The sequence below is a fragment of the Propithecus coquereli genome, unplaced genomic scaffold (genome assembly GCF_000956105.1).
Source record: "Propithecus coquereli isolate 6110/MARCELLA unplaced genomic scaffold, Pcoq_1.0 Scaffold13, whole genome shotgun sequence".
NCBI lineage: Eukaryota > Metazoa > Chordata > Mammalia > Primates > Indriidae > Propithecus > Propithecus coquereli.
Window position 1 is genome coordinate 350,229 of NW_012137191.1, and position 11,952 is coordinate 362,180.

An 11,952-nucleotide genomic window follows, 5' to 3' on the forward strand; every position below is an offset into this window, starting at 1 on the left:
AAAAGTGGTGGAACCAGTCTTAAAGCACTGCAAGATTCTGTATTTCCACATGCGTGACGATACTTGTAATTTTCTAGATTTCTAGTTTTTGCTGGTTAGGAGGAATAAAGTGATATCTTCTCTTCAGTAAATTGCTTGTTCATAAACGTTGGTAACTTTTTTTCCCCCTCTTGGGTTGCTGTCTTTTTCCTGTTCATTTGCAGGAGTTCCTTGTATATTCTAGGATGATATTACACCCTTGTCAGTGTTAGACAAAGCAAATATTTTCACATTCTGCCATCTGCCTGTTAACTTTGTTAATAATGCCCTTTTTGTAACAAAAATCTTTAATTTTTTATAATCAAACTCCAGTTTTTGACTTATGGCTTGTGTTTTTGAAAGTGTTGAAATATAAATGCCACTCTCTTAGTTATGCCTACTCACTGCCTGATATCTCTAAATCTGAGGTCATTGGAGAAGTCCCTTTAGCCATTCCACCACTTCTCTTCACTGGGCAATTCTGACTGAATCTCACCTTCTTTAAGCCTTTTCTGCCATAGAGTCTCAAGCTATGAAAATCATATCTTTTAAATATTTGAAGTCAGACTTTTCATGGCCCTGGACACATACTTTACTTTATCTCTTTGGCTATAAGGAACTGAATGGAATGCTTACTTTCTGTCAAGATTTTTCTCACTTCCATTTCACAAATCAGTTTCATCTTTATGATCAGAATTAGATCCAGAAGAGTAATCTCTGTTATGCCATCTCTTCCTTCTGAGGGATGACATTTACATTAAACCAACTTTCCCCTCTCTTCCAGAACTTGGCTTTGTGTCAGTTTCATTATTTGTTCCTGGGATCTATAATCCAGCTTGTTTATCTGTTTTGTTAGCCTCTGGCACATTTTTACAATGATATCACTTCTGTTCCTCTCCTTTATCTTTACCTAAATAATTCCTTTCTTTCCACTCTCAAGAATATTAAAATCCCATACAAGATTCTATCTTTGTGATATAAAGTGCTACTCTGACTTTCATTCTATCATTTTCTTTTGTTTTTATTTTATTCCTCCCACTTACTTTCTTTTGTCTCTTCTTACCTTCTTTCTTTCCTCCTCTCCCTGCTCCTGTCCTTCCTCCTTTCCTTCCCAAATTTTACAAATGCTGGGACAGAAGCAGTTTCCCCACGAACACGTGGTGCCTTATGACCAGCAACCCTTTTCCAGCTGCACATCAGACCTTAGTTCTGTTTCTTTGGAACAAAGTACTGTACCTCTTTTTTCACTGCCATTTTTCAGGTATGAATCCCATCCTACTGCGTTTCTTTATACCTATGAGGTTTTATTTTCCTCATTGTATAAAATCTCAAATTCTATTTTTATATTACCTGTATTTTTTGCATTGGGTAGAGGCCATACATAGGGGGTTTGTTGTTGTTCTTGTTGTTTGTTTGTTTTGTCAACCCTTTCTACTTACTTTTTCCAGAGAATTATAGGAGGCTGCCTCTGCTACTGATTTTCTTCCAGTGTCATAGTCGATGTCCTCTGCTATAAAATTTTATAGCTTTCCCGAGCATTTCTTTTACTTTCATCTCCATTTTACCCTGTCCTACTTACCTGCTCCCCCACAGACACACCATTCCCATTTTAAAATTGAAGTGCTCTCAATTTGGTTGGCAATGCCCACAGAAAACAGATTTTCCCTTCAATCTTCAGAGAAGCACTCTGTTCCAATTCAGGAACATATCATTCCCTCATCATTAGACTGTGAGCTCTTTAAAGGCAGGGAGCATGACTTCTTGGAGCCTTCTCCAGTGCCTGCCACCTTCCACGAGACACAGCAGGCAGTGGCAAACACTTGTTGACAGATTCACTCAGCCATGACCCTCTTCTTGGATGTCCTTTTCTATCATGCTGATAAAAATTATCTGCCTGCTATGTAAGGAATTTTGACTCTTTCTTTTTATTCTCAAAGATGAATTCAGGCCATTAAAGGAGCTTCCCTTAGCATATTGTAATCATTTATAGCAAAGTAAGATGTGGTACTATTTAGTGGGGAAAAAACGCTGGTCTGTAGTTCAGGTGAGTAGGGTTCTGTTCCTAACACTGTCATTAACTATGCAACCTTGGGCTGTCACCCGGCTATTCCCTTAGTTATGTACAATGACATAATTAATATTTATTCACTGGCAATTCTTTTAAAAGGAGAATTTACTTTTTAATAAAATATGTGGGGTAGAAATAAGATAAATCCCCCCTAGACAGGGGACTAAATATGAGAGAAACTATTTTTCTCAAAATGTGAGAAAGAATTTGCAGGTTATTCTGGAGCAGGCAGGCAGGAGGAGGAAGAGAGGAAGGAAGGATAGGGTGGAGGAGCCTTCTCCATGGGACTTTCCCCATGATCACTCGTCCCACCCTACCCCCATTTTTCTATTCAAGTCTAAAGTAAAAAAACAATTTAAATGCCTACTGGGATTATATTTCTTGTTGAAATCAGTAAAAGGGCTGTTTTATGTGTCTAAGAGTTGATACAGAGTCAAACTGGGGCAGCCTGCATGGACTCAGGGGTGTGGATGCAGAAAGAATCAAGAGGAAAATACACCATGGGACACTGCGGAAATTGTATGGAATGCTCTGGACTTTCCAGGTTTGGAATTGGAATTTGGGTCAAATTTAATCAGATCCCTAACAGACATGGGAAGCCCCTTCAGACATCTGAGTTACATATGAAATGTCTATGTGATCATCACTAAGGTTTCTTTCAGCAATAACATTTTCAAAGATTCTAAGAGATGATAGCATGTGTTTTTTTTTATTCCCAGCTCTAAAATCTTGTCATTGTTCATTTACATACTTAAGATTCAATTACACACATTGCCTATTGTGAGAAAGGCAATTCAATTCAATACCAATTTCATTGATTCCAGACACACTTTTTCCTCCCACATTTTAACATCTCTGAAATGGAACGCATCTTATAAGTGATGGCAGCTTACAATTATTGTTGGGCAAGCAGCAGTCGTGACATAGTTCTCACTGCCTACACATGCCTGAACCTAGTTGTTATTCTAAGTGGCATGACTGGAAATCTATAATCCCTTGATGTTTCAGTTAATCAACCATGTAATGACCATTTCAAGGAATATTAGTCCTGGTTGTTGTCTGAACACCTTCCTTGAACACCTTTTGGCAAGATCAAAGAACGTGCCAGGATTAAATTTTGTAGAATAGGTATTGTGGCCTGGAAGAAACTCCTAGAGACAATCGTGGAGGACTCTTTTTTCCTTTATAAGAAATGCTGCTTTGCTAGTACTTACAATGGCCCAGAGAATAGAAATGCATGGAAACATACAGACATTAACAACTCTGAGTCAAAAAGTGATTCACAAGTGTCAGACTTGATGTAAAGAAATTATAACGCAGTAATGACTTTCAGTTGTATTTATGCGCACAGTAGTGATGTAAAAAACGTTCTATTTCTAAATAAATCTAAAAGGATTCTTTAAATAAGAATGAAACTTTATAAGTGATAAGAAAACATAGTGATAGCTTAATTGGCAGTATTTTTTCCTTTCTTAATGACACATAAAATAGTGATGTGCCATACAATCAGTGGTGCCTTAAAGTCAGTAAAATAAGGTAGATACTTCAGAGACTATAAAAATGACAAAGCAGAAGGAATAACAAAAGCACATAAAGAATAATGGAAGTGAGGCAAAATACGGCCATCATCTCAAAAATAGGTGCAGACAAAAAGATTTGGACATTTTAAAGGAGGAAGGAGGAGGAAGAAATCACATCAGGAAAGGCTCCACGCAGGAGGTATATGAGAGAAAGGCCTTGGAGAACCAGTAGGATTCCAACTGGCAGAGACAGGATGGAATCGGGAAGCGAAGGGAATGACCAGAGAATCAGACGCAGGAAAATTAGGGGCTTTTCTGGGGAATGGTGAGTAGTATATTTTGATTATAGGGTTTGTTCGCCTTTTTGACTTTACAGACCCCTTTAAAAATTTGGTAAAAATTATGTACCCTATTCCTAGAAATAAAAGCACAAATTCATAATTTTTTAAAGTTTTACATACTATTTCTGGGGATTTCCCATTTACAGGTAGCGTAAGAGAGAGAAAAGGGGCAAGGGATAGTAGGGAAAAAAGTAGCCTTGCTGGACACTCCTGAGAAAAGTGGTGCAGGTGACCAAGGCTGCAGAAGTCTCTTTTCTGGAGTAGAGATTTGCATCTGACTGCATTTGGGAAGAGAAATGGAATTGAGTCCAGAAGGGGCTCACCCGGACTGCTCATCCAGGGATTAAAGGAGCTGGGATACCCTTGGGAATCATTTCCAGCTCTGATTTGGATGATACAGGCTTCTGACCTGGTGGGATGGTGTCTAGAAAATGTAGATGGCAAATGAAATATATGGGTAAAAACGTATGCCAGGGCCTTATTAGGGAGGACTTTGACTTCCCTCACCCCCTACCGTATAGTATACCTCATTTAGGAAGTACTGGGGACACCATGCAGATTTCTGAGGAGAATGAATGTTCAGACCTCTGGTTTAGGAAGATTAACCTTTGGATTAGAGGTATGTGAGAGAGGCCAGGGGAGACCAGTTAGGAGTTTATTGCAGTTGTTTTTTACATTCTTCAAATACATTCTATTTATTCAATTTCCTGTCTCTCCCTGCCACCCACCATTTGGCAGCGAACCAGGCCTTTAGTAAGTATTTGGTAGTGCTTGCTGAAGTGAAAGCCATAAATCCACTTTGAGGCTCCCCTTGTAATGTCCCTATTCCTCGACAGGTGGCACCATGACAGCATTATTTACAGAGCAGGGTTCCTTCTATAAGCACAGTGTTTCCAAGCAGAAAGGCTGTTTTTGTGAGGGAATTAACTTTCTGGGGACAATCTAGAAGTAGAGGGGAAATGGTAGCTGCCATAAAAGATTAAAGCCATGCTTTTTGTACTTGTACATCATTCCTTCCTGTAGCAGGGGATCCTGGCTGAATTTCTAAGCATGCGGATAAAGAAAGATGCTTATGAAAACCTGCCTTTTCAAAGATACAAGCAATTTGATGTCTTGCGAGAAGTATAGATTTACATATATTTGGGAAAGAACTATTCTTTAGTTCTTGGAAAATTTCTAGATCAGCCATTTCTTTATACATATCAAGCAGAGACCATAATCTGTGGTGATACTGAAGTTCTATAAAACTGCATGTTCATATTGGAGGCCAGCTTGCATCTCTTAGGAAATAACTGTTTCTCTAAGAGCAGATTTTAGTTTTACCGGGCTAAATTTGTATCTTAGTTCTATAAAGTTGTATGTGTTTTCATTTTAAATTTAGAGCTAATGCTGAGAGAGGCCCCTTAGACCAGTGAGAGAGGTGAGTGCCAGAAACCAAGAGAGTTGTGATGAGTTACATGTAGCACTGTGTTGGGCCCAAATATAAAACACAGCACAAAGCCATGGAGGGGGCTATTTCTCCACCTCTACTCCAGCAGCAGCGCTCTAGCAAACTCCAAGTACGAGCAGACTTGGAAGTAATGGAAGACAGGATTTTTAGCACATAATGGGTGTCAATATAATTTGAATTTATTGAATAGGTGGTGAGTAATCGGATTTATGTGACAATTTTAATTCAGTGTGGAAAATACTGTGGAGGCAAGGGTGCTAGGAGTACCAGGTTCAGACAGGGTCATTTCTTCTTTGGTATTTTCCAAGTTTAAAAGTCTCTTTACCTTTTATCTCAGTGATTCTTACTTTCTTTACTTAATTCTTGCTTTTTAAGAATTGAAACAATGGACCTTCTTTCTAGAGAATATACAGACTTACATGATCTTGCATTCAATTTCAAGGGGTTGCGGCCCCCTGAAGTTCAATAGTGACCCTCTGAGTCCCTGGTTAGGAATCCGGCTGAAACACGTCCATCAGGGGCATTACAAAGGAGAAATGTAAGAGGAAAGTGGGGAATGGGGAAGATGGAGGACCTACTAGACCAACCTGTGCTGGATCCCTGTGAGACGCTGTGCAGGTGACTGAAGAAGGCTGAAGAATTGCTTTTTCTGGGGAAATTTTTATCTATCTGGACTTGGGGAGAATAACTAGAGAACTTCTAGAAGCTCTGAGCTGAGGGACTGAAGACACATTTAGGATGGTGGACACAGGAAAAGGAACTGAAATGGAGTCAAAGGTTAAAGGACTCAACCAGGACTTTCTACAGAGGCTAAAGGGCTAAGCTGCCCTTGGAATTCATATCAGACCTGGAAGAATCTGAGCTACCAGGAAAGAGAAAGAGGCACAGGAATGCAGCTGTGTCAGGGAATACCTGGAAGCATCAGCTTCTTTCTCTTGAGGAGCAGGCACAAAGCCATCATCTTAGTGCCATTACTGTATTATCACCCACTGGACTGGAGGCCACTAACCAAAATCTGAAATGCAATTTCTTGTTCCAACTGAGAAGTTGAAAAGTGACTAAAACTAAGGTTATTCCCTTTTCAGAATTCTTTTAGGCTCTTGATTGGGGAAATAAAGGGCCTTCTTCTCTGAAGATCCGAATAAAAGAGCAATTAGCAGAGTGGTTCCCATCTAGGGCTCTTTTAAGTCAGACAGACCGAGATTCAAGTCCTGGCTCTACCAAGTACTAGTCTGTGACCTTGAGCAAGTTTTGGGGTCTGTTTCTGAACTGTTACATGAAATAATAATATTACCTACTTCATAAGGTTGTTGGGAGATAAAATTGGGCATGGTGTCTGGCATGTAGTAAGTGCTCAATAAATGATAGCTATCATTGTTATTAGTGCTGAATGCTAGAACTATAATAGGAACCTATCTCCCAGTCCTCAGGGACACTTTCCCACTTATATACTTCAGCTGTCCTCTCCAGGATCCCCAGCACACATTCTTCAACTACTGTATAACTCAAGGCTTCCTCTGGTCAGCCTATGTGTATAGGACTGGCTGGCCCCCAAGAGCTTTTTGGCCCATAGCTACATGACATTCATGATGAAAGGCCTGTGCTACCTTGGGAATCTCACTATTCGCCTTTCCTTAATTCTAGCTAATTCTAAACAGAATTCTTTAGATAAAATTAGATTTAAATAAATTAGATGACTTGAATTAGACAGAATATCTAGATAGAATATCTGCTATCTAATTCTAAAGAATAAGGCTCTTGAGGGAAAGATTATTTTAAAAAGAGAGTTTCCAGAACCTCCCCCAGATAGTTTTGTTTTCCCAGAGGAGCCAGTCTCCACCACCCACTACCCCAATGAAACTATAAGGAAACTAACACTTGCACATGACTTCCTAGAGTCTTAAATATTTTTCTCAACAACTTTTTATCCCCATTTTACACATCCAAGTCTCAAGCAGTGATTCTGTGATGTAACTGAGATTCAAGCCCAGATCTGTGCCTTTAGTGCTCTTTCCACCACTTTGCAGCAACGAGTAGCAAGAAAACACACACGCGCGCACACACACACACACACAGACGTGCGCGCAGCACCCCAGCTCATTCTGCTCTCAAATTTTGCTCAGGGGCAACCTCAGGAAATCTCCATTACCCCAGGGAGTAGCCTAGAGCTGTGTCAGAATAAGCTCTTGGGGGGAACACCTTACCGGCATTCTCCACTAGAGGCCTAAGGCAGTTATTGTGGTTTCCTTTCTGATGTGTCACTCTACTCCCAGAGATCCGCGGCAATCCCTCTAGAACAAAACCCCCTACTCTACTCCTTCCATGGAACAGGTGTCGTCCTTGCCATTCCAGGATCCAGATTTGGATATCACCTCCCAGGGGCCAGATGCTTCACTGAAAAGAAGTCTCTTGCACATTTGGAGCTCTGACTACAAAAAACACGTTGTTAGGTTGGCAGTCTGAACACTTACCCCCTCCTTCCCCAGTCCAGCTTGAGGTCAAGGTTCAGAAGAGAGGGAAAGTAGGCAGAGTTGGCAATGCCTGCCTCAAGCAGGGCAGGGACAGTCAACTCCTTGGACCTGGAGGCAAGGAGAGGGGAGGGAAGGCATGGTCCCTGCAGTTCCCACTAAGCCCTGGTCCATGCAGTGGGCCCAGACGTCCCACCCTGACATCCTTCTAGTACCAGTCAGCAAGGAGGGGAGATGACGCCGTTTTATTAAGGTTAACACCAAGGAAAGCATTGAAAAGGAATACACAAAGGAGGGGGAAGGGCACACAAAGTCACCAGTTGAGGTGTTGGGAGGGAGGCACATCAGTAAAGGAACCTCAGGACAGCCACATGCTCCATGCCCTGGTTGGGGGTGGGAGGGGTGGGGAGAAGCGCCGTGATAGCTTGGGGCTCACAGAAGGGTCTGAGGCCCCCTGAACCTAACACCAGAGCCACAAGCCCTGCCCCTCAGGGCTCACACACTACTACACAAGTAGACACACATAACACACACAAGACATTATGGAGGCAACACCAAGAGGCAGCAGGCAGGGACATATTGACAGAAAAAGGAACTGAAGTTAAGCAGGTGCAGCCAGGAGAGACAGTTTTTGGCTGCAGTCCCCAAGAGTCCCTCAAATGTCCCCTAAATCTGGGCTGCTGCTGAGCACCCCCGAGTCTCTGCCTGTGAACTGGGCTCTTTGTTCTCTAAGCCTCGTGAGTGGAACAGCAATCCCAGATGAAGTCAGTGACAAGGCAGGATCCGCTCTGCATGCAAAATCCTAGAGGCTGAGCTATTATGTCTTCATGCACATTCATAGCCAGCTCCTCCCAGCCCAGGGCCCCTTGGAACTCCATTCACCCAAATTCCTAGGGCTGCAGTTCCCTCCTCAAGCTTCCTTTACCAATCAGCAGTCGCAGAGGTCTGTGAGGGGGAGAGGCTTCTGCAGAGCACTGAATATCTTGGATTTTAGCAGAAGGGTAAATTTCCTGTTGCCAGAACAGAATACCCCCAATTCTTTAATTTCTAGTAAATCGTTAGAGATTATTTGCCATAGTCCTATGTAAGTCCTTTTTCAGAATAGAAAAAGCAGAATTTTATTTACACAATTAAGGGGTTCTCCTGTTGCCTGGGGAGGGGGAAAGGGCAGGGTAGGGGATGTATGGGAGTCCAGAGATGAGCGCTTCCTCTCCCGGAACCTCACCTTTCCGCAGTTTGCTATGATTCGCTTGGTTGGGCAGAAAGAATTCTTGATGCTCCCTAAGTCTTTCACCCTGCAAATCCTTCCTCGGGGGAGTCTTTGTGCCTGACCCACAAGAGCAGCTGTCGAACTGAAGCATGCTGCACCGTGCCGTTCAGTCCCTTCGCGTCATGCACTCGGAAACCCAAAGCCAGCCCGGGAAGGTAGTGTCCCCGCGGAGTCCCTTCACAGGGAGGCCTCGCCCTCCAGCTGCAGCAGGGTAATGTCGGGCAGGTCGAGGGACTCTACAAGTGGCCCGTCCCCCACAAGGAGACCAGCACAGGGGCTCTCGGGGCGCTCACAGTGACTGGTGGGTGTGGCGGGGCTGGGCATCTCCTTCTCTTCTCCCTCGTCCTCCTCGTCCTCAGGATCGCGACCCAGCAAAGCGCTATCCCCGATTCCAGGCGTAGGGGTCTCCGGCTTTTGGGGGGCACCTGGGAAGCTCCCCTTGCCGCCGACCACGCCCAAGCCGCCCTGGCGGGGCGCCGTGGTCATAATCTGGCACATGGAGACGATGGCTCGCTGGTTGGCGCACACGTCGTCCGACAGCACCTGGATGTGCGAGGCCTGCTCGTCCAGGGCCCCCCGCATGGCCCTCACGTCCTCAAATAGGGCCTGTAGCTGGGCCTTCAGGTGCTCCATCAGTTCCTTCATGCCGCCGTTGTACTCCCCGGAGATCACGTCCCCCACGGCCGGCACGGTGGACACCTCCAGAGGCGCCGGCATGTCGCCGCCGTCCTTGGTCATGATCTCCAGCAGACCGTCCTCCATTGAATGGCAGAAGCGGGTGGCGGCGGCTCTGGGTCGAGTCCAGCCCGGCCTCCGGGGTGGAGGAGGGAGTGTTAGGGGGGAGAGGTCCCGGGAGGGGTGGGGAGGAGCCGAGGGAAGAGGAGGCTCCCGAGAGGGGCAGGGAGCCGACGTGTGGAGATGAGTCCCGGGCCGAGGGAGCGGGCAGGATGGGGGAGGCCGGGAAGAGGCGTCGGGACGAGGACCCGGGGAGGGTCCCAGAGCCGGCGTCTCTTGGGCTCGCCCAGGGGCAAAAGTGACCTGCCCTGCCTCACCTCTGGATTGCGCCCGTGTCAGCGCCTCCCTCCAGGCGCCACGAGCAGCGAATGCCCCCGGCTCCCCGGGTCACAGAGGCGCTCGCGGAGGGGCCCGGGTCGAGGCCCAGGCCAGCAGCGCGTTTGGCTCGGGACTCCCCCCAGCCATTCACCGGCAGCGCCCGAAAGTGTGGCTGGAACAGCAGGGGCGGGTCTCCCAGCTGCGCCGCGGATGCTCCTCTGTTTCCAAGGCGACGCACGGCACGTAAATGACGTATGTCTCCATGGTAACCAGGAAGTGGAGAAGAAATAGGATAGTTGGGAAGCTGCAGTGGGGCTCTGGAGTCCGGACTAGCGGGTGGGGCGGGAGGGGAGGGGACGCTGCAGTGGCCTTAGCCGAGGCTGGAAAGAGCTTGTGGCTGCAATGTTTAATAGGGAAGCATGAGAGAGCAGTTTGCTGCATAACCCTCCAATCCCGGGAGAGACCATCCCTTCCCCCTTCTCGGTATGAGACACTGAGCGCGACTGCCTTGAAAGGATTTTCACCAGCCCGCATTCCTTTCTCAGAGGATGGCGCTGGAGCCGGGTCCTACTTCCCTGTCCTCCAGTGGTCCGCAGGATAGCCGAGAGGATAGAGAGGTCGACGCTAATAATCCCAGATTTGAGGTGGGGAGCGGTGGCGCCCCGGGGCTGGCCCCGCCGGGCCTGGCGTGCAGAGACAGGGGAATACGAAGGGTTCTCCCTCCCTCTTCAGCTTCTGCAATAAATCAGCCCTCTCGCTATAGAAAGCATAGGAGCTGGGAAAGGATAGGATTCCTTCCCATAAGGGACCCAATTGCGCCTATCAAGAATGGTGACGCCACGTACTTTAGTTTTGCGAATGAAAGCGCCATGAGGACAGAGATTTTTATCTCCCCTGCACCCTCCATCACGGAGTCCCCAACACCTAAATACTACTTGGCACCTGGTAGTGCGTAATATATTTGTTGAATGAATACTTTAACAAGAACCACCAAGTTCTATTCTGTCATCCAGAACTCTCCAGCCCAAATGTAGTGGATTTTGGTAGACCTGAATTCAATTTTGTTTCTGCTGCTTATTACTTCAGAAACCTTGGCCAAATCATTTTTCAGATCTGTTAGGGGATTGGACTGGGTAATCTATAATACTATTTCTAACTTTAAATAATATTCTGCATCAGCTTGGGGATGGATGGGGGCAGAGGGGACTTGTATGAGGGAATTCCCTCTCCCCTCCAGTGCCCAAGTTCAGACATACACTGAGTGTCCCCAATCTTTGTGACAACCCCTTTCTCTATTTTAGGGGTGGAATGGGAAGGGAGGAGATGGAAGAAAAATTGGATTTAATGTATTTACAAATGATACCAGCTTGCAAAGCAGTCAGCACATGGGCAGTAGCATATTAATAACAACCCTAGTGAATTGGAGAATCCAAGTGACCAGAAACCAAAAGTTAACAAGAACAAATAAATCTGGAGGGGAGAAATAAAACTGTGTCACTTCAAGACAGAGAAAGCTAGGTATGGGTGAGTGTTGTGTATACTGATGGTTCAGCGATAGCAAGTACATTACCCTGGGGTTTCCCCGGTTATGTGCTCTAGCGATGAAGAATGAGGCTGGCCCATGGAAACTTGTGACACTAGAGAACTTTTTGGCCTATGCCTGTCTCACTGCTGTTAAAGTAGGAACAAGTTGAGAATATCCTACATGTCCAACAGCAGAATATTTAAATAATCTAAGGTATTGCTGATATAATAAAGTATGAT

At 45.3% G+C, this 11,952-nt stretch overlaps 1 protein-coding gene across 1 annotated transcript; it reads right to left on the bottom strand.

The window, feature by feature from the left end:
• Nucleotides 1-8,087: 8,087 nt before the first annotated feature.
• CCDC184 (coiled-coil domain containing 184) lies at nt 8,088-10,229 on the bottom strand. Its single transcript, XM_012638414.1, has one exon. The coding sequence runs from the start codon at nt 9,895-9,897 to the stop codon at nt 9,313-9,315; it is 585 nt and encodes a 194-aa protein (XP_012493868.1). The 5' UTR covers nt 9,898-10,229; the 3' UTR covers nt 8,088-9,312.
• Nucleotides 10,230-11,952: the final 1,723 nt, after the last annotated feature.